The sequence below is a fragment of the Diceros bicornis genome, chromosome 23 (assembly GCF_020826845.1).
Source record: "Diceros bicornis minor isolate mBicDic1 chromosome 23, mDicBic1.mat.cur, whole genome shotgun sequence".
In the NCBI taxonomy this organism is placed as follows: Eukaryota; Metazoa; Chordata; class Mammalia; order Perissodactyla; family Rhinocerotidae; genus Diceros; species Diceros bicornis.
Window position 1 is genome coordinate 19258349 of NC_080762.1, and position 22538 is coordinate 19280886.

General features: G+C 37.5%; 1 protein-coding gene across 2 annotated transcripts; it reads right to left on the reverse strand.

Moving 5' to 3' along the window:
* Positions 1-1688: 1688 nt before the first annotated feature.
* On the reverse strand, positions 1689-15004 carry RSPH4A (radial spoke head component 4A). 2 transcript variants are annotated; one of them, XM_058566399.1, is made up of 6 exons: positions 14188-15004; positions 10716-10950; positions 6236-6967; positions 4707-4860; positions 4057-4174; positions 1689-2263 (listed from the first exon to the last, which is right to left on the reverse strand). In XM_058566399.1, exons 1-6 carry the CDS (start codon positions 14862-14864, stop codon positions 2026-2028), a joined length of 2154 nt encoding a protein of 717 aa, XP_058422382.1. In that variant the 5' UTR covers positions 14865-15004; the 3' UTR covers positions 1689-2025. The 2 variants fall into 2 exon arrangements, with proteins under 2 accessions (XP_058422382.1, XP_058422383.1); XM_058566400.1 differs by lacking the exon at positions 4707-4860 and having other exon boundaries at positions 2241-2263.
* Positions 15005-22538: the final 7534 nt, after the last annotated feature.

Genomic DNA, 22538 nt, shown 5'->3' on the forward strand with positions numbered 1-22538 from the left:
TGTAGGAAGGAAACTTTCAGATTCATGTTGGCTGTGCCATGTAAAGTTGCAAACAAGAATCCTACTCTGGCCAATTTAAGCAGAAAGGAATTCATTGAAAGATTATCAGAAGCTCACAGTATACACAGGTAACAGGGAACTGTGCCAGAACCAAGGCAGCTCTAGAGGCTAGAATATGGTCTAATTTATAGCAGGAACAATCAGGTTAGGAGCCGAGGTATATTGTCTCTGCTCAAAATTCAGATTCCAGAGAAGGCACATTGGACTGGCATGAGACTGTATGCCATGGGACAGAGGAAGTTTCTCAAAAAAAAATCAGGGTAGATGAGGAACTGTATATTAAACCTCAAAAAAGAAAAGCCACAAATGTTTACTGCACCATGAAAAAATGAACATGAATGTACTTGAGTGAAGTTTTATAAATATTAGCTACTCCATCAAGTATTGACAGTTGCACTCCAAGAATGAATAATATTGCCAACTGGAAAATTCTAGAAACCATCATTTCTAACATTCTGTCCTTCAGACTGGTAATCAGGTTTCTACTTTATATCCCCATGTAGTTATCCTATTTCATGCCATCATTCTCTTACCTGGATAATGTGATAACCTCCTAACTTGTCTCCGTGTGTTGATTCTCTGTCATCCACTTTCTACACTGAAGCCAAGATATTCAATATAAATGTGATTTTGTGACTTCCTAGTTGAGTCCTCCTTGTTGCTCATGGATAAAATCCAGACATCCTACAGAATCTGGGCCCTGCTTACCTCTCCAGGCTCATCTCTCACCACTCTCGAAGCTTCACTCCTTTCAGCCTAAAGTCCTTTGCCAAAATATAGCTGGTGTTGCCTAGGACCCTCCTCCCCTTAGTTCTCCACTTAGAAGGGCTTCCTTGCAGAAGTGCTTCCTGAACTGCTCAACTCTGGATTAAACGCACCTTCTAAGTGTTTGACAAGCAATGTTTCTCAAAGTGTAGATCGGTGATCTGCAAACTGCCAGTTTGTGACAAGACAATTACAGAATTTAGAATTGCTGAGACATTTTTATTTTATTTTACAAAAATAATAGCAATGGATTAGAAATCTTTTTTTAATTGGTCCTTCACCACAGTGTTTGAAAAACACTATTCTATGGTACCCTGTAATATTTGTATCACAATACTTGCTAAGTTGCAATCTATTGTAATTTTCTATTTACCTTTTTATATTCTCCCCCTTGATTGTAAGCTCTGAAATTTCAGGAGCTATGTCTAGTTTTTAATGGGAGCCTCAGGGTGCCTGGCACATAAAGGACTTAAAAATACTTTTTTAGTGAATGAAAATAACTAGTTTTAGAGAAGCAGTGGTAGAAAATATAAGTCTGAGGTCTCTGGATATCCCAGCTAGCCATCTCTATGCAAATCATTTTTTCCCAGTCAGATCAAAACATTTTTATAGGATCAAAGAAGAATCAGATTGAGAAAGTCCTTTAAGAAGTAACAAGAAGAGGGTTAAAAATTTGAGTGTTCCCAGTCTTTGAACAGGCGATGGAATTATAAACCTCCTTAGCAAAAAAAATATATATATATACACAATATTTGCATACAGTATCACAGACTGGTTAAGAATCCATGCTCTAATTTAGTGATTATCGATATTTTTTGGTGTCAGTACCCCTTGACACTTGAAAAATATTGAAGTCCCAAAGAAGCTTTTGTAGGTTATATATTTCCATGTTTGGAAATTTCTGTTTCATTAGAAATTAGACCTGAGTCTTAAAAAATACAGAAGCACATATTCCATTAGCAGTAGTCAAGAGAAGAATGATGTAAGAAAATGTCATTTAGCCTCTGGAAAATCTGTGGAGAATCTTTTTATAAGTACATATTAATAGTTCCACATATGAAAGTCCAAATTTGAAATTTTCAAGGAGTAACATTTTGCACATCAATAGTTGCCAATTTGTGTGTGTGTATATAAAATCAGTCCCACAGAAGGAGTATGTATATATCAGTCTCACATAAGACTGGGCTGATTGTACTTTTATTAGTCATAATCATCTTCCTCATCTTCCTCTTCCTCGGTTTCTTCATTTTCCTCAGCTGGAAGTACAGCCGCTTCTTGGGCAGCCCTGAAAGCCTGTTCCTCTTCCACACTAGGGTCATCCATTTCTGTAATTTCTGGTCCGCTGGGATATTCTTGATAAATTGATGGTGGAGCTGGAGGTGTATAGCTGTCTGGACTGTATTTATGACCCCAGCCTATGTAGAAATTTTCAAACTTTCTGTAAGTTAAAAAAAAATGTAGATGATCATTATATAATTTTTCAGTAAGAAAAGTTGATCCTCCTATTCTGCAATGATAAAGTACTTAAGAGGATCAGAGTCCCATAATTTTAAAACAGTACGTTTAAAATACTTGAGAGATGAAACATCCCTAAATGTTTCTTCTACCACGGGGATTTACTATGATCCCAACTGCTTAAACTGGTGAAGAAAACCACGGAGCCAGACCCTGACAAAATGTACCCTACGCCTAGACCACAGTCTTTGATCCATTTAATTATTTTCAGCAAAACAAAACAACTAAATTAAAAAGTTACTACCTTCCTTAGAAAGAATTAAAAAGTTGCCAGCCTAACAAATGCTTGGTCGGGTGAGGAGTCTGGCTTATGGTTAAAAAGCTATGTGTTGGGGCCGGCCCGGTGGCACGGTGGTTAAGTGCACGCGCTCCACTTGGGCAGCCTGGGGTTCCCAGGTTCAGATGCCAGGCATGGACCTACGCACCACTTGTCAAGCCATGCTGTGGCAGGCGTCCCATATAAAGTAGAGGAGGATGGGCACAGATGTTAGCCCAGGGCCAATCTTCCTTAGCAAAAAAAGAGGAGGATTGGCATCGGATGTTAGCTCAAGGCTGATCTTACACACGCACACACACACACACAAAGCTATGTGTGATTTTTCAGGTCCAACCATGGCCCATTACAAAGGCTTTGCCTGGCAGGCCTCACAGGGGAAAACTGCCCTCTCCACACCAGACTTGGTGCACAGCCAATGCACTGCAGTTTCCAAGGGGAGTTGCGGTCAAGGACTCTGGCCCCTTTGACCTGTCATGCTCTTCACATATTTGCCTTCCTAACCCTGGTGCCTTCGTTCCTAGATCTCCTTATCTGAGGCCTTCAGCAGGGGTCTTCAGGTGCGTCTACCAAGGCCTCCTTATGGGGGTTGGGGAACAGAAGGGGGAAACCGTAAAGATACTTTTCCCCACTCTGACTCAGTACCCAGTACTTTTCCCTAGCCCTGCCCCACTTCCCCTGACCCCCAGGTCCATAAAACTACAAGAGCCTTATGTCTGGGACTCCCTGGTCAGAGATGACCCCCACATCTGCACCAATCCACCTGACCTTCCACTGGTGTGCCATACCATGGGGAAAATGGAATGTGGGAATCAGTGCTGTCTCCTGCTTATACCATCAAGTAAGTGATTAAAAGCCTCATGCTTTCATTTTTGGCTTATTGCTTTAATGGCTACTCTGACATTTGGCAGCTCAGCTCCTCTTCAGCTCAGCTGAGCTTCTGACACTGGGCTATTAGCTAAGAATGGAAGCATAAGATAAATGGAAGTGTATGCTCTGGGTGAGGGATAAAAGGACATTTAGTATCCTCTTCATCCTAATTCTCTTGAAAGTTATAGCCTAAATAATACATATTTTTAATTATCTTTTATCAAGATGTCCAACAAAAATGATAGAAGATTTAAGCTAATTTAAACACTGCTTAGAATTACCTCCATTAAATGAATAAGTCAATTACTCAAGTAATCTTAGAGGAAAAACCATATTTTAGCTCCAGTAATTGGATAATTCCAATGAAAAGGCAGAAGTCTGAACTACTCTAATGTTCTAAATGTGATGCTTTACTGTGTAATACAGATGCTGTTTGAATAAATCTTATGCCATACACACTTGACATGCCACAGATGAGTTAAAACAATAGTAACGTAACATTCCAGTGATAACTTAAAATTCCCAGAACTTAATAATTACAATAATAGCTTTGTAAGTTGTCAGAGACTCACTTGCCATTGGAAAAGGCACATGCTCCAGGCCAAAGGTTGGATCTAAGAACAGCAACAGCATATTGAGGAATGAGATGTGAGGACAGCCGTGTTGTCCAAGGTGGTATATTCTGGATCTCTGTCAACCAAACAGAAATTCAAAAACTTAACTCCTAAATAGACAAGGATATACTGTGTAACCGGGAAGCTATTTTTATGTCTTAAAACACACGCTTGACATAGAAAGAAAAGTTAAAGCAACAACAGCTTAACATAAAATCAGGAGGGTATTTTATGAACATGTGGAACAATGAAATTTGAATATTGATATATATACTATAACTATGTTGTGTGTTTATGGTCTGAAGAATGACAAGACAAGAATGATACACAAGATAACTGTCAGCATTTCAGGTAATAGCTACAGCCAACTTATGTTTCCTCCCTGCATCACACTCCTTCAACCTGTCAGAGAAAGTTGGTGGTGTGGCCGGCTATATTCTTTACTCTCCGCCATATACTACAGTGTGTGTATTTGTGTGTGTGTATATATATATGCATAGTATACATACATATATATGTATATAATATACTATATACAATATAGTGTACATTATATATATACTATGTATATATATGTATAGTATATTATATAGTTTGTATAAAATTACCTAAATCTTCAGAGATTGGTGTCAAGAGAGGAGGCCCTACTTCCTGTTCTATGTAGTCAGGCTCTTCTCCTTTTTCTTCTTCTTCTTTTTCTTCATCTTCTTCTTCTTCTTCCTCTTCACTTTTTTGTATGGGGTTGAACCAATTACAGCGACCCTGGGTGTGAGTATTGCAAGATTTAGTAGTTTAATGAGGACCTTAAAATATCAGAATATTCATTTGGATTGAAGCAATTGCACTAAGTCCCACTGTGTGGGAATTCAATCATTCATTCAACATACATTTGCCAAGTGCTATTTTGATCTAGGTTATTTCAAGCAAAAGATTGTACTATTTATTTCAAGAATTTGCCAACTTCTTGAAGTTACAGAACATTTATATTTTAAAATTAGCAGAACCTTAGTGAAAAAGGTAATAATGCATTTTACTAATTTGTAATAAATAACTTATATGAAAGAGGTAAGGTGCTATTATTACTAACAAAAGTTAAAATGGGATAAGATTAGGTATGTAGTTTGGGGTCATAACTTCTCATTTAACTCTGATCTAGAGATATATAATAATATCTCTTACGTAGATCAAAGTATAATGCAGATTTTCTACCTGCAGATGAGCTGTATAGCAGAATGACTAAGAGGATGGACTCTGCATCCATTCTGCCCATTGACATCTGACCCTGTTGCTTATTAGCTATATTCCCTTTGCCACATTTCCTAAACTCTCTGCCTCAGTTTCCTCATCTGTAAAATAAGGATAATATTAGTCTTTCATACAGTTGTGAGGATTAAATGAGATAATACATATAAAGTGCTATTAAGAAACTGGCAGGGGCCAGCCCAGTGGCCCAAGTGGTTAAGAGTGTGTGCTCCACTGCGGGGGCCCAGGGTTCGCCGGTTCGGATCCCGGGCGGGCACCAATGGACTGTTTGGCAAGCCATGCTGTGGCGGCGTCCCATATAAAGTGGAGGAAGATGGGCATGGATGTCAGCCCAGGGCCAGTCTTCCTCAGCAAAAAAAATCAATAAATAAAAGAGAAGGATTGGCAGTTGTTAGCACAGAGCTGATCTCCTCAGGAAAAAAAAAAAAAAAAAGAACCTGGCAGAATAGGTGCTTTATAACTGCTATATAGCACTATTTGCTTGTTTTTCTTGTAATTTTGTATTGTTCCTGGCATAAAAGCTCCATGTACTCTAAATAGAATAAAAGAACCGTTCCCAAAATTAACGCACCCATCTATATTCAACATATAAAAAATAATTTCACAACGCACATAAGTCTAAATCCTTACATAACTTGTTAAATACTCCATAGAAATATTTATTTTACTTCCATTTGGAAATAAAAATCTGTTTGAAGATCTCAGGTTTATACTACTTGCAATTATATAGTACTCTGTGTTTTTACTTGATTTTTTAATGGTCTCTTTGTCTAGAGTCTGAAGGCCTTCATTTTGTATATATGTGTGCATTGTAGACAGAATTTAAGAAATATTTGCTGATTAACTGATAGATTGAGAACAGCAAAGCCCCTACCTGAGGGAGAATATGTTGCACATGATGAACCCAATTGGATAGGGATTCCACTAGATCAATCACTCGAACGCCTTCAAAATCAGGGTTTTCTTCAAAGCTCTCTCTCCCACCTTCCACCTCTTCCTCTTCCTCTCCCTCCTCTTCACCAAACTGATAGAATCCTAGAGGGCTGACATGGGTCCCTGCTGAAATTCTGGCTATTTGTGCTCGTAAGTAATTGCTCTCATTTCCTGGGAAAGGTGGGTAGCTTACAATGGGAGTATCCAATCGCCCAGTGAAAAATTTCTTGATTTTTCTTGCAATAACAATTTGTGCAGGCGTAACCGATGGTAACTTCACCCACGGCCTTCCTGGTTCATTGCAAACAAAATAGACATATTTGTTGGCACCTGTTCTACTTTCTTCTTTTGGAATAGCCTGTGGGGCCTTGTAAAAGGACTTTGGTAATTCATCTTCATCAGCGTCACTATTCCCATTGTCCCTCTCCTCAGTTACATCTTCCTCTTCTAGCTCCTCTTCATCTTCTCCCTCACGAAATTCCACTTCAGCTACAATATAATTCATTTCCAGACCTAAGATCTTGCCCCAGAAACGGCATCTTTGGATTGGGTGAGTGTCAGTAAGCTGCTTGAGGGCAAGAAATATGCGATAAGTCTCATCAGTGCCCAAACCAACTCCAGCTTGTTCAAAATAAAAAGCTGACTCCATTACATTTGGAAGAGAGGTTTCTGCCTGGGAATACAAATGCTGTGGTTAACATTTTATCTGTAAGAGAACTGCTTACTTCCCTTTTCCTTTTTAAACATCTTCATATTAGCTCTACTTTCTCCACCACTTCTTTGACATTTCTTTCAAGATTTAGATCAAACTCTGATAATTCCTGAATTTCAGTTCTTCTTTCTTACTTACAAATGTAGCTTCTACTATTGTGTCTTACTTATACTCATCAATATATTATAATAGTTATCTTGTTGTATGTGTGTGTCTTAGGCAGAAATAATTTAATAGCCACTATGAATAACAAAAATTCAACATCCCCTTTTCATACAAAATATTTAAATGGCCCCTTTACTATCCTAAAATCATAAAATGTAGTATAACTAACACATATATTTAGAAAAAATATGTTTATGTATGTTTATATATATTACTATATTTTTTCTAAATAATAAATATTTTTATATACATATGGTAGTATATAGGGTAAATAAAAATCAATATGGTACCCTATATATAGGGTAATACTAGGATAACTAAAAGGAATGTATAATAAAATAATTGCTCAGGCATGTCTACATTTGAAGACATAATTTAGTCAGATGTTTGCCTTGATTTATAATAATTTTGGATTTAAAATAAGGAAGAAAATCAGAAATCATTCCATGAAAGAAATACAGAAAAATGAAAAAGTGGAGTCTTAAGTGGACTCTAGAAAAACATTTGTAAGAAAGTAGAAAATAACCTTATCTGAGGTAGGGATCACTTGCAGCTTATAGACAAATTTTAGACCTTCAAGATGGACAAATTGAGAGCACTTAGCTATTCTTACAAATAATCTGCTTTTGCTTGTATTGTAATTTTAGTGTTAAAATAAGGATAATGACTTTTATCAAGCTTCATCTCTATGATGTAGGATTGTAAGACTCTTTCCATGGCATCTATTGTGCCACCCACTCTTGATCCTACTCTGTAACAATTTCTTCTTAGTGTCTAATTAGTTCCTTTTTCTTAACTGAGCCCTAAATATTGGTGTCCTCAAAATTTTCATCATCTCATCACTCAGTACTTTATGTTTGGAAGATTTCTCCTGCACCACCTCAAGTGATATGTGGTTGTTTAAAATCCACCTCTTACTCTGATTTTCTCCTGTGTTCTGCACCCATGTTTCTAGCCATCTGTGAGAAATTTCTATCTGAAGTCTACATATACATCAAGTTAAGATTGAATTCATATTTCTTTCCAAGTCTTCCCTTTTTTTCTACGTACCATGTCATCGTCAGTGACATTACCATTCACTCAGTTTCTCAAACTAGAAAATTTAGTCATCCTTGCTTCCTCTGACTCTCTTGACTTTCATATTTAATTAGAGTCGTATTGATTCTACCATCTAAAAAGCTATTGGCATTATCCTCTCTCCTTTACTCATTTCTATCATACTATTCTCCCCCAGTTTGTCCTGTCACAGGAGGCTTCTGATGCCCTCCTCTTTGCCTCTGTTCTAAACTTTCTTCTTTCATTCTCCTCCACGTCACTATCAGTTATCTTTCTAAACCAAAAGTCAGACCATGCTATTCTCTATTAAAAGCTTCTGCTGACTTTCCATTGTACACAAGGAAGAAATTTTTTGTCAATGCACAAAGAGCATCTGGCCTTAGGTACCTTGTTTGCTTCATTTCCTTTACTCATTCCTTCAAACTCATGCTTCACTTTCCCAAATATTAAATAATGTTTCCTGACTTTTTATTGTTCTTTTTGCCCAGACTTTTATTCCTTATAGTCTTTACCTGGTGAACTTCTATGTATTTTTCATGACCCAAAAGAGATAGCACGTCCACTACAAAGCCTTGCCCAGTTCCCAGTAGCAGAGGTAGTTGCACCATTCTGTCTCCTAGGTTGTCAAAACAATATAATAATAATTGCTACTATTTATTAAGTTCCTAGTATGTGTCAGACCCTTTATATATAGTACTTCTACTCCTTAAGTTGTTGCCATGTGATTATCCCTGAGGCTTGGAAAGGTTTACTCACTTCAAGTCACACAGTGAGTAAGTGATTGAGCTAGGATTCTGTTTTTTCACCAAGGGAGGCTATCTCTGTTATTGTGCTAATCAAATAGCTTTACAGTCTCTTTTACCTCTTTCACTAGATTGTGAGCGACTTAAAGTCAGAAAAGTCTTTTTCATTTGTATATCTCAGTACCTGGTATGCAGTAAGCAGTCACAACATTTGTGAATTAATGAGGGAGTGAATAAATGAATGCTGAAGACTAAGAACAGGAATTCTGGTGTGGCCAAAGATAGGAATAGAAACCTGAACATTCTATACATATGAGTCTGGGACAGAGTCAGTTACACAGGTCATGTTTCAATGCTTCCAAGACCTGCCTGTCTTCCTTTTCCTGCATCTTTCTACTCTCTGAAGTATAGCTTTTGATCTTCATCTGATAACTCCACCCTTCCTGGCTCTAAAACCATTCCTATTCTTTGTTAGAAAGAATTAATGGAATCTGGGTAAGGGGCTCAGGTTCCAGGATCAAAACACCTTATTTGTGTTCTCACCCCACACCCTAGTTTTAGCACACAGATCTCAGCCTTGTAACGCTCTACCTATAGAGAGCCCAATGCCCCATTCTCATACTGGAGTTCGACTTTTCTATGAAAACTCCTCCATGAGAGTGTCTGCCTATCTGCTTGATCCCCACATGCTAATTGCCCCTGACTCGTCATCACTGTATGTGGCCATATAACCAAATGTTTGGAGTAAGATATTTTCAGAAAAGGGCAGTCGATGTCAACTCCTTGACACTTATCACCTGTTGCTTCTGAGTACCCTGGATCCCACTGTGTCAGGCTGAATCTCCCCACAAAGCTTGCTGAGCCCTAGAGAGAGGACCGACTTTCTAGATCCCTACCCCTCCTATCTTTTCCCTGACTGAACTCTCCACCCTTTTCTGAAAATATCTTATTCAAAACATCAAATTTGCAAGTATGTAGACAGATTTTAAATAGTCTAGTGTTAACAGAACATGGCAGCTCAGCAGATGTATAGTATAAATTACTCAGTGGTATATAAATTGCAAGCATACAGGCATTTAGGAAACAATACTGGATACTATTTTTGAAATATTTGGAGCTAAAAATTTCTGTCATACAACTAATTTTATTATTCTAATGATATCTTCTGATCTCTGTCACCAACTTTCTCTGTAAATATTTTTAACAATTTATCTATAGAGATTCAAAGAAATATTTTATCCCTCTCCTCTTATATTATGTCCCTTTGACATAATATGCATAATATATAATAGAGGAAGTTGCCTTGGAAGAGAATGCAAATGACATTAGAGGTACTTCTAATTTTTCTAGTAAATTAAAGGAAAAAATATACAACTTGTTTTAAAGCCTAATTTTTAATTATCTGACATTAACTCATTCATTCAACAAATATTTAATAAGCAGCAGCTATAGGCCCAGATCTGTACCTGGCACTTTGGAGAATATAAAAGATGGAGAAGTCATTTTCTCTGATATCAAGGAGCTCAACCTCACAAACATATAACAAACAGCTAATTCTGTGAAATATTAAAGCACAATGTGAAAAAATAAGAAACTCTAAACAAGGAAATGAGTGGTGTGAAATGAGGTTACAAATCCTGTTTAGGAAGCTATAAAAGACAATTGGTATGAATTTAAAGCCACACCCCACTCACCTCAAATAAAACTCTAAGATTGAACTATTCAAATTTATAACAGTGACTTACTATTTCATCTTCTAGTTCTTGGTCAGCTCCTTCCAAATTTCCTTGGAGAAAAAGAGCCTTTTGCTTCTCTGCTATTTCATATATTGGAAGCATTTCACATTCATCTTGGAGTGTATCTAATTTTTTGCTAAAATGTGCCATCTTCACATCTTGGCTAATATTTTCAATGATATCCACAACATTTTCAGGATGCTCATCTAAGATCTTGCTCAGCATATTAGAAAGATGATCATATCTACCCGAAAAGAGAAAATTCCAGATAATATCCATGTCAAAAGCATTTGAAAAAACATTTCATGCAAACTCAGTTAGTTGGCTTTTAGGAAACTTTAACAGCTCAAAGCCTTCAGAAATTTTAATTGGATACACACAGTAACTTTCACTACTGCCAGAAAGAATCTATCCTAGAATTTTCTTTAGGAAATGCCTCCAATATGAATATTTAACTTATTAAAGAAAAACATATTACAGCAAGATAAGTCTTCTGCATCAGGTACATTTTCACATTTTATTTGAGATTGAATTCTCTTGGTTAGATATTTAAAAGTGATTAACCTTTTTATTCTTTGACCTTAACTTCTATTCCATCCCCCTTCCCCTACCCTCACCAAATCCAATTTTATTTCTAAATCCTGTTGACTCTTTTAAGATACGTTCTTTTCCTTTTCATTTCCTAGGCTAATTATGTACTTCAGTGTTTTTAGACCTATAAGAAATACATTTCATGTTGCAACCCACACCCACACACAACTGAAAGAAAAGTGTCATCAAATATTATCCACTTTCATTAAACTGTGATACACTCTAATATTTTTGTTCTATTCTATTAAAAACACTGCCCCTTGCTTTTTATTTCATAACTGAATTAGTGAAACTGCCTCTAACCTCTCGTTAATTCATTACATTTTATACATAATTGCTAGGGTTGCTTTTTCAAATACCAGATTTAGAATATGAATTTACTATTTAAGAGCCAAAAATGTCTGTCAAAGTGCTGTTAGGTTAAATAGAAGCTCCTTTGTCCGGTATGGAGACTTGGATCAATTTCCTCTCCAGTGGATAAGCATTGTATCTCTCCAATTTCATTTCTAATAATTAGTTCAATTAGAATCTACTAAAAATCACTTTCATACGGTTGCTAAGTCCTACCCAAGAGCCTTTGCTTGCTGTGTCCCATATACATCATTTCTCTCAAGAAATAATTTAAAACGCACTTCATCCTCAAAGCCTTCCACTCAAGTCATTCCTGAAAACCATTCTTCCTCAGTTTAGAGAAAGCCTTTTTGAGATCAATGCTTTGTTGCCATGTAATTGTGTACATTATATATTTCCCATTCAGCAACTGCATTAGGTTCTCATATGGCCCAAATTAGGTTTTTGTTTTTGTTTGTTTGTTTGTTGTTATTTTAATCTTTCTCTTCCCATTATCATAGTGAAACAAAATAGATGCTCAATAATTGCCTACTTTCTGTTAATTGACCCCAGGTATTATGTTTTGTTTTTTCTTTAATATCTGGATTTATCTAATGGATCTTAGGAATGTCAAAGAAAAATATCTAGATTATATAGGCAACTAATGTGAAGGGCAGTTTAAAAATATTATATATGGAAAATATTTCATTCTTTCCCAAAATATTGCTATTCTTGTAAATGAGCAGAAATGTTATGACTAGCAGTTTGTTTAAAACTTCTTCGAGCTTCCTTAATATCCGTTCAGCGTAGAAACTCAAGGAGAAGCCTTCAGGCTAAAAATATTGTAGCTTACTAGGCACTAGCTGGGGTTGTAACTGGAGTCTTTGATTTGCTCAAATAGGGGCCATGTATGCCATCAAATCAAGAACTCTAAGTCCAAATTTTTATTTTATTTTTCAGGTTTTACTATAATGTCTATATATGCTTTATTCATATTTCTTCAGGCAAGATATTGCATCAATGTTTTTTAATATGTCCACACCTGAAAATTCCTTTGTGTCCAATTATGAAATATGTTCATTAGATTTTAATTCATAATTATAGCTTTTTCAATTTGGAGTATTAATAATTTGTTTTAATAGAATGACAGAAAAGGAGGAAGCATTTCTTTCCTGTAGGCTATTTATTCAACAACGTAAAAACCAATGTCAGATCCTGTATTTTAATCAAAGATTGTTTTAATTGCAACAACAAAAAAAGTAGCTTTCATGTCTGTCAAATAAGATCTGCACATAAGAGATGGAGTTAAAGTCATTCTTTACTAAGCAGTTTTTTTTTTTTTTGTGAGGGAGATTAGCCTTGAGCTAACATCCGATGCCAATCCTCCTCTTTTTCGCTGAGGAAGATTGGCCCTGGGCTAACATCGGTGCCCATCTTCCTCTATTTTATACAGGACGCCGCCACAGCATGGCTTGACTATTGGTGCGTCTGTGTGCGCCCGGGATCCGAACCTGCGAACCCTGGGCCACCAAAGCAGAGTGCGCCCACTTAACCGCTATGCCACCGGGCCGGCCCTTTTACTAAGCAGTTTTTAACTGCAGGCTCTAAAGTACTTAGACGATAATAGTGAATATTATAGTAGATATTCATTTATTACCTCAGAGACTTAGCATTTGGAAAAAAAATAAAATTTAGATATTTAATATCAGTTATAAAATAATTCAATAAAGGACATTTTCCCATTTTTATGTTTTTGTATTCAGTTTTAAATTGTTAATGAACTCTCATTTATAAGGAGCTCTTTTGGAATTTTAACAAAGTTTGTTAAATTTATGCTTGTCATTTAATGCAGGGCATTATGACAAGAAATTTATATCAGAAATTCAAGTAGAATCCACTACTGAGTAGCAGATCACATCCTTAAGCTTAAGTAAATTGTAGTTTAAAACAATAATTTGTAGGTAATATTTTAAATTGTCAATCTCAGGTTTTGTGCAATATTTCTCACATTAAATATTGTTTTTTTCATTTTTCAAATCTTAAAATTATAGTGACCAATTCTCCTGGTTTGTCCAGGACTGAGGGGTTTCTCAGGATGCAGAACTTTCAGTGTTCAAATCAGGACAGGGGAATAACTGTAATAGTTTGTCATCCCAGCACTGGCCTGGGTGGGAACGCAAAACCAAGCCATACAAGGTCTAGAATGCTTAGATGAGAGCCACGTGCTCCCTATCACTGGTAGACAATTACTTTTTACGAACATCTTAGAGAAATGCTTAGATTTCACTATCTTTAAGGTCTCTTTCAAAACCAAGATTTCATAATTCCTAGGTTTTATATCTATGTGCTAAGGGTTTTTAAAGAAGCTAGAATCCCCACCAATCACCTATTTTGAGTCCTGCAATACAAAGAGTTATTAAGTCAGTCTTTCTTACTAATACAGACTTTTCAAATATATTTCCATTCACCCACAGAAACACAGTCTCACACAGAGATACTCACACCCCCTTTTCTTTGCCAAACTTTTTCTCTCTCTCTTTTCTTTTCCTCCAAGACTTACGTATTTAAGCCCGACTTGCTACTGGTCTTCAGTAGGTAAGCCTTAGCATTCTGAATGGCAATCTCAAGCATGCTGGGGGGCACTTCAGAAGCCCCAGGTTCAGGCTGATCCAGATCAGCGTTGCTGTTTGAGTCTTCCTCCCGAAAAATGTCAAATCTCAGCTCTTTTTGTTTAGAGTTGTTATAGCTCACATCCTTTGGTCCATGCACGTGGTGTTTGGTTTGCTGAGACTGTTGGAAGGTGTTTCCCTCTGATTGACATGTTTGATGAGGAGTTAATTCTCCTTTATCAGATGATTGTTCCAAATGGCCAGAGTGAACTGTCCCAGCTTCAGGAATCACATTAGTGGTCGTGTCTGACTGCCATGGTGAGCCAATGTCCTGTCTGGCCAGAGCCGGGAGAGAAGGAGTGGAAAAGGATTCCTGAGGAAAGGAAGGTGGGGATGGTGTACCCGGTCCTGTGAGGTCACCCAGAGCTGTGCTAGCTCTAGAGTGGGGGCTTTGAGGAGGGCTGCTTCTGGGCTGTGATCCAGTTTCTGGCCTCTGCTCTGATTCCCGGGGCTCAGATAACCCAGGCTCAGGATCTTGGGAAGAAGCTGCCATTTCCTGCCATGGCTGCCCTGTTTCCTCAGGTTCTTCATTTTCTTTTTCTTGCTTCAGGGAGGTCAAGTCTTCCATGGAAGTAGTCAAAAAAAGAAACAAAGTTCTGGATGAAGGAGGCGTGCAGATATGGAAGGAGGCAACACAAGGCAGGCGCTTTGCTGAGATCTGCTAAGGGATTTGTGTCCTAGCTGCTCTGCAAGTTGCAGCGTCCTCTCTCCATAGCAACCCCAGGCAAGTTTCCTCTCAGAGAAACTAGGCACAACGGTTACCAGGATTCTAGGGAGGAGACCAAGAAAGATGAATATCCTGGATCTGTGATTTGGTGGAGCCTCTGCTCCTCTTCCTAGCTCAGCCAATCCGACCTGCAGTTGACCAGTCTTGGTTGAAACCTGAGAACTAACTGGTCGGTGCGCGAGCACAAAGGAGCAGGAGCTGTGACCCTGCACCGGAGGAGCTGATAGTTTGAGTCAGGTTGCGGTGAAGAGCGAGTTGTGCATTAGCGGAGAGATAATGCATTTACAGAGCGTGTGTGTGTGAGTGTGTGTGTGTGCGTGTGTGTGCGCGCGTGCGCGCGTGTGAAAGGGAGGGGGAAAGGGAGAGGGAGGGAGGGAGAGAGGGAAAGACCTTGGGAATCTTGAGACGCAGATGACAATGAGACTCCAGTGTGCAGACCAGAAAAGTCCAAGATTCACGCTTAGAGGCAAAGATGTCTCATCTGTGCCAACCAAACTCGGGAAACTTTTGGAGAATAAATAAGGAAGTCCTGATTTTTGCTTTTCCTCCTCATATAGAACAGATAAGTAAGCAGAATAGTACCTTCAAGGAGAAGGCAATGCAAAAGGTTACCCTATATAGACAGTTCATGTGTTAACTGTTTTCTAATAATTGAAATTCAAATTAACTCTAAAACTACATTGGCATAATATAATCTTTATTTGATAATATAAATGTGAATTCATAATTTTGCAATATTTAAGGTCATGGCTATGACTATTAATTCATATTATTCAGTCTCCACCATGAAGAAGGTATAGAGGATGGGACTATATCTGGTCTTGACTATAAACTGTAAATTAATTGAGGGCTTTAATGTTAATTTGTTCTGTATCTCTTTCTTTTTTTAAATAAACCAACTAATACTTGGTATTTGGCACTTTACATTGATACGACTTCCAATTAGCAAGATGTTGGTTATAAATTCTAACTTCATGGAAGAACACAACACTTACCTCCCCTCACCCCTAATTTGGTAGGAGAATCACAGAACCCTTAAGTAATTTGATAAAAGCTGTGGACCTTTACTCTTCTCAAAATGCACATGTGTGCGCGCACACAAAATGTTTCATATAATTTCTGCTGGTTCAAGGGCTCCTTGAAGTCAGATTCCCCAGATTAGAACACTTGGAATAGACCCAAAAACGAGATGAAAGATAAACTAGAATTATAAATTGGGGATTTTTTGTAATTGGTGCAAGGGTTGAAGGGGTTAGCATTTTTTCCCTTCATGGTTCTTTTCTCTCCTCCCTTGCAGCTGGCATGATAAGATGGAGGCTTTTTTCTTGGACAGACAAACCAGAGTAGGGTGGTAGCGCCAGGAGAAAGGAAGGATGAATGAACAGACTTAGTGCTTGCTTCTCTCTCCACTTTAGAAGAGAAGAGCAGCTGAAAACAACAGCCTAAGAAAATATCTATTATTATTCCTGCTCCATTTTCAGCCCAAAGCTCTATCTAGACTTGACTCTAGTAATCCTAATGTTGCTTCTCATTGTTTTTAGAATAATGGCCAGAGCTCTTACCCTACTTATTTTGCCATCTTCATCTTGAGCCATTCTCCCCTGTCTTTCTGCAATCTAGTCATCCTGATTTTTCTTTCATTTACTCAAATGTTCCATGTTTCTTCCTACCTTAGAGCAATTGCTCATTTCCTCTGCCTGAAATGTTTTCCTCTGTTCTTTCACTTTGTTCTTTTCCTTAGGAAAACCTTCCCTGATCCCACAGACAATCGCAATTTCCCTTATTATGTGCAGTCATAATACCCTGTATTTTCATTCTTAGCATCGATCACAATTTGTCATTATAATGAACTGTAAGTGAGTTTTACCTCCAGAAGCCCCACTAGGCTCTCACTGTGAAGATCAGAGAAAAAGGCCTTCCTGCTTTTGGCAGGGGAGGAGGAAAAGTAACCATTAAAAAAAACTCCCAGAGCTCTCTGTTCTCCTTAACAAATCCGGCCCTCAAGGGAAATTTACCAGAGCATAATCAATTTTTTCTAGAGTTGGTTTAGGGTTTTACTAAAGCCTAACTGACCTGAAGGGAGACACCAAAATCTAGTCCTCTTTAGCTTTCCTGTACCACCTAACGTTGGAGAGGGGGAAGGAAGCTGAGAAGCACTTGTGAAGGTTACACCCCAGGAACACAAACTTAGAAAAGACTGAGATCTAATCACAGGATTATGAAATGCTCTCCCTCCTCCCACACCTTACCACAACATCAACAGGGCTCCTGTATAATAACAGGAGATTAGAGCTGGAAGAACTGCAAACCTGAGACCCTATTTAATAAAGAGTCTCTAGGGAAACCCAAAGACAGCAGAGGACACAAAAATAAGTACACTAGAGGAAATTTTAGCCTTTAAAACCACAGCGGCAGCAAACAGTAAACACAGCCCAACTCCTAGCAAGATAAATATAATACCTCACACTAAAGCTCTATCTACCTCAGTTCCTTCTTCTTGATACATCATTCCAGCTTTCAACAAAAAATTACAATGCATTCCAGAAGACAATGAACTCAGTCTGAAGAGATAAATGAGCATCAGAACCAGATTCATATATGGCAGAGATTTTGGAATTATCAGACCCAGAAATTAAAATAACTATAATTAATAAGTTAAAGGCTGTAATGGAAAAAGTGGACAACATGGAAGAACAGTTGGATACTCTAAGCAGAGAGGTGGAAACTCTAATAATCAAAAGAAAATGCTGGAAATCAAAAATACGGTAAAAGAAATGAAGAATGTATTTGGTGGGCACATCAGTACAATGGACATGGCTGAGGAAAGAATCAATGAGCTTGAAGAAACTTATCAAACTGAAAGGCAAAGAAAAAAAAGAGTGAAAAGAAAAAAAGGAACAGAATATGCAAAACCTGTGAGATAATAGCCAAAGGTGTAAAATACACTTAATGGAAATACCAAAGAGAGAAGAAACAGAGAAAGGAACAGAAGAAATATTTTAAGTAATAATCACTGAGAATTTTCCAAAATTAATTGTGAACACCAAACCACAGATCCAGGAAGCTAAGAGAACATGCGGGATAAATACCAAAAGATCTTTATCTAGGCATAGCATATTAAATTTCACAAAACCAAGAAAAAGAGACTATCTTGAAAGAAGCCAGAGGAAAAGAAACACTTTACATGTTTCTATAGGAACAAGGATAAGAATTACATCAGAATTCTCTTTGGAAATCATACAAGCAAGAAGAGAGTGGAGTGAAATATTTAAAGTGTTGAAAGAAAAAAACCTAACTAACTTAGACTTCAGTATCCAATGAAATTATCCTTCACAAGTGAAGGAGACATAAGGACTCTCTCAGACAAAGATTTGCTGCCAGTTGACCTACCTTGCAAGAAATGTTAAAAGAAGTTCTTCAGAGAGGAGGAAAATGATATAGGTCAGAAAGTTAGATTTACACAAAGAAAGGAAAAGCATTAGAGATGGAATACATGAAGATATTTTATTACTTTCAATTTTAGTACTTTTAATTTTAGTACTTTTAATTGATCTAACAGATAACAGTTTGTTCAAAATAATAATAGCAATAATGTATTGGATGAATATAGCTTTTGGATAAATGAGATGTATGACAGTAATGTAATAAGGAACAAGAAAGAGGAATTGAAAATACTCTTTTAAAGGTACTTGCACTGACTGTGAAGTGCTATAGTCTTATTTGAAAGTGGACTTAGATTAGTTGTAAATGTTTATTGCAGACTCTAGGGCAACTCCTAAAAAATTTTTTTTAAGTTTTATTGATATATCAAGAGAGGAAATAAAAATGAATCATATAAAATGCTCAATTAAAAATAGGAGAAAGCAGAAAAAGGGTGGAAGAAAGAAAAAAAAGCAAAGGCAATGAATAGAAACAGTTACAAATATGGTGGATATTAATCCAACTATATCAAATAAATCTGCTATGAATATTCATGCACAGCTTCTGCGTGAAAGACAGTTTTTCTTTCTCTAGGGTAAACACCAGGAGTAGGATTCCTGGGTCATATGGTAAGTGTATATTAGCTTTATAAGAAACTGCCAAATTATTTTTCAGAGTACCTGTATCGTTTTACATTCCCACCAACAATGCATGAGAGATGCATTTTATAAGTTTGAGGAAGTTCTCTTCTATCTCTTGTCTGCTGAGATGCAAATGCCACACCCCGTGGGAAGGGAATAAAATGGGGTGCCACCTCTGCTTGTGTTCATGCAGGGAGGGAATGGTCAACAGGCTGCAACCCACTGACTGTGCAATACCGAGTGTGGAGGAGGCAGTGTGGGGCTTATTCCTGGATGTTTGCCTGGAGGAGAGTGAGTATAGTCAAAAAGACTGTTCTCCATGGTGTCTCTACTCTAAGTACTTTGTCTAGGGAGAATAGACCTTTCTTAAGGCTTTTAAAAGTCTGTGCCCATTGGAATTTCTGCATGTGGACTGCTCTAGCACCCAGGTTTGTATATATAGGAGGGAAAAAAAAACAAAGAACTCACCACTGGGTCATCCCTTGAGTTCAGTGATCTCTGGCCAGTCTACCTTCTTTTCTCCACCTTTCAGAATCACCTGATAGTTGCTTTATATATTTTATTCAGGGTTTCTAGTTGTAATTAGTGGGAGTAATAGGGTGGAATGTGCCTACTCTATCTTTCAGTGATCAAGGAGCTAAAATCTTAAAAGAATGAGAAGATTGACCTAGGAGTTGGCAGCTTGTTATGGAACACAAAAACAGGTTTGTTTGCATGTCTCACAGGAGAGCCAATAACTGGAATGCCAGGTCTTGTGGCAAGGAAAGAGGTTTATGATTGAAAGGCAGCCAAATGAGGAGATGGGAGTTAAAACTCAGATCCACCTCCTTGATGGGAAAAAGGTAGGGGTTTTTAGCTGGTGTTTTCGGTAGGGGAGGGGGAGCATGTGGCCTTGCTGGTTGGCACTTTCCTGTCAGCTGGCATTTGGCTTTGAAGGCTGAATTTCTTTTCCCTTGACTGTCTGGACTTTTCTGGTTAGTTTTCATTTTTAGCCTGCATTTGGTCTTGTGACATCTGGACCTTGAGTTCCTGTGAAAGACAGCTCACTCATATACTAAGGAGGGACAGAAAGACCTGGTTAGTTTTGAAGAGCAATTGATTATGCTGAGTATGCTCAGCTGCAGTTAACAAAGCTTATCTCAAAGTTTTTGCTCTAGGGAAGATTTTAACTTCTTTGTTCTTGGTTTCAAGCTGACTATACTGAAGATGGATAATGGGTGATACGGGTGGATGACATGAAACTCAAAGCTGTATATTTTTATGGAAGAAGGTGTGCTAATAGTCTGAAAGCAGCAATGAGAAGGAAGGAAGATGAAATCCCACGTATGGGAGAGAAAACAGCCACTTATTGAGAGAGTTGCAGGGAAAGCATTATCTGCACAGGGGAGAGACAAGTTTCAGTTACAGCAAAAAGGTGAAGGCCATCTTCCCCGGAGGACAGTTTCCCCAAAGAAGTTGAGATTACAGAGTATTTGGTTGATAATTGACCACGAATTTCAAAGGCTCAAGAGATAGTGTTTCATGAGATGGGAAAGTGTAGAATATGTACTCAGAGCAGGAAGATGAAGGACAGGTTCCTAGAAGAGAGTGAGATTTCAGAGGGTTTGATTAATAATTGACCATGAATTTCAAAGGGAACAGAGATAGAGTTTCATGATGTGGGGAAGGGTGGAGTATGTGCTCAACAATAATAATAATGTCCAGAGCTTGGTGGGTGCATGTCTGCCTGAAGAAGTTGGTTATTCTGAGTGTGGAGAAACGCCCTCTTGAACTCAGCTGGCAGAAGATTGGTTTTATCTGATTGTGCTGGCCCTAACTTGAAGGGGGCCTGCTGATGAAAATGAAATTTTCATAAATTAAAATTTTATCAATGAAAATTCATAACCGTAAGTGCTTTTATTATAACACCTAGGAATGAAAGCAATAAACTAAGCATTTTACTCAAGAAGCTAACAAATGGAAAAGAAGTAAAGCATTAACAAAGATAAAAACTGAAACTAATCTTTTGAAAATAGACTAACAGTGGGATTGATAAATAAATAAAAATGTTCATCTTCCTTCTGTTTTCCTGCAGAGATTATTGGCAAAACCTGGCAGAGTAATTAAAAGGGAAAATACACACAAGGAAGAGTAAGTTATATGACCACAGTTGAAGAGTTGATTAAATGTCTACTCTTTACAACTCCAGGTTAATAAACTGTAAAATATTGGTGGCATTAACACTATTTCTGAGAAAATATGAATGACCAAAATTGAATTAAGGATAGATGGAATCAGTAAGTAATTAAAAAACTGTAGAGGATGTTAAAAATACGTTATTAAGTGTATTCATTTCCTAGGGCTGCCATAGCAAAGTACCACAAAATGGGTAAACAACTTACAACAACAGAAACTTATTCTCTACTTTTTTGGCGTCTAGAAGTCTGAAATCAAGGTGTTGGCAGGGAGGGGCCATACTCTCTCTGAAACCTAAAGTGGAAAATATTCCTTGCCTCTCCAGTTTCTGGTAGCCCCAGGCATTCCTTGGCTTGCAGCCTCATCACTCCAATCTCTGCATCCTCCCTGTGTGTCTGTGTCTTCACAAGCCCTTCTCCTCTGTGTATGTGTCTAGGTTTGTCTCTTTTCTTCTTATAAGGACACTACTTCTTATTGGATTAAGGGCCCACCCTACTCATATTAACTAATTACATCTGCAACAACTCTGTTTCCAAATAAGATCATGCTCTGAGGTTCCAGGAAGGATATAAACTTTCAGGGAATATAATTCCACTCAGTACATCAAAGAACTAGCCACAAAATACCCTGGATCTAGAGCGTCTTTCAAACTTTTGAAGGTCGGATAATCTCTCCTATTTAAACTTTCCAGAGTATTATAAGTGATTCTTGACCCTGTTAGGTCAGAAATTTTTAATTTTAGTGAAGTCCGACTTATCTGTTATTTCTTTCATAGATTATGACTGGTGTTGTATCTTAAAAGTCATGGACAAACCCAAGGTTACCTAGATTTTCTCCTATGTTATCTTTTTGGAATTTTATTGTTTTATGTTTTACATTTATTTCTATGATCCATTTTTGAGTTGATTTTTGTGAAGGGTGTAAGGTGTATGTCTAGATTCATATTTTTGCGTGTGGATGTCCAGTTGTTCTGGCACCATTTGTTGAAAGAGTTGGCTTTGCTCCATTGTATTGCCTTTGCTACTTTGTCAAATATCAATTCACGATGTTTATGTGGGTCTATTTCTGCTCTCTCTATTCTGTTCTATTGGTTAATTGTTCTATTCTTTCACCAAAACCACACTATCTTGATACTGTAGCTTTATAGTAAACTTTGAAGTTGAGTAGTGTCAGTCCTCCAACTTTATTCTACTCCAGTATTGTGTTGGCTATTCTGGGTCTTTTGCTTCTCCATATAAACTTTAGAATCATTTTTTCAGTATTTACAAAATAACTTTCT

Excerpts from the sequence above, each read along its gene's own strand:
- RSPH4A (XM_058566399.1), bottom strand. The coding sequence starts at position 14,864 with ATGGAAGACTTGACCTCCCTGAAGCAAGAAAAAGAAAATGAAGAACCT. Across the intron at positions 4,861-6,235 it reads TGCAACATATTCTCCCTCAG|GGTCGCTGTAATTGGTTCAA; the intron begins GTAGGGGCTTTG and ends ACTCACACCCAG. Across the intron at positions 4,175-4,706 it reads ACCAATCTCTGAAGATTTAG|AGATCCAGAATATACCACCT; the intron begins GTAATTTTATAC and ends TTTGGTTGACAG.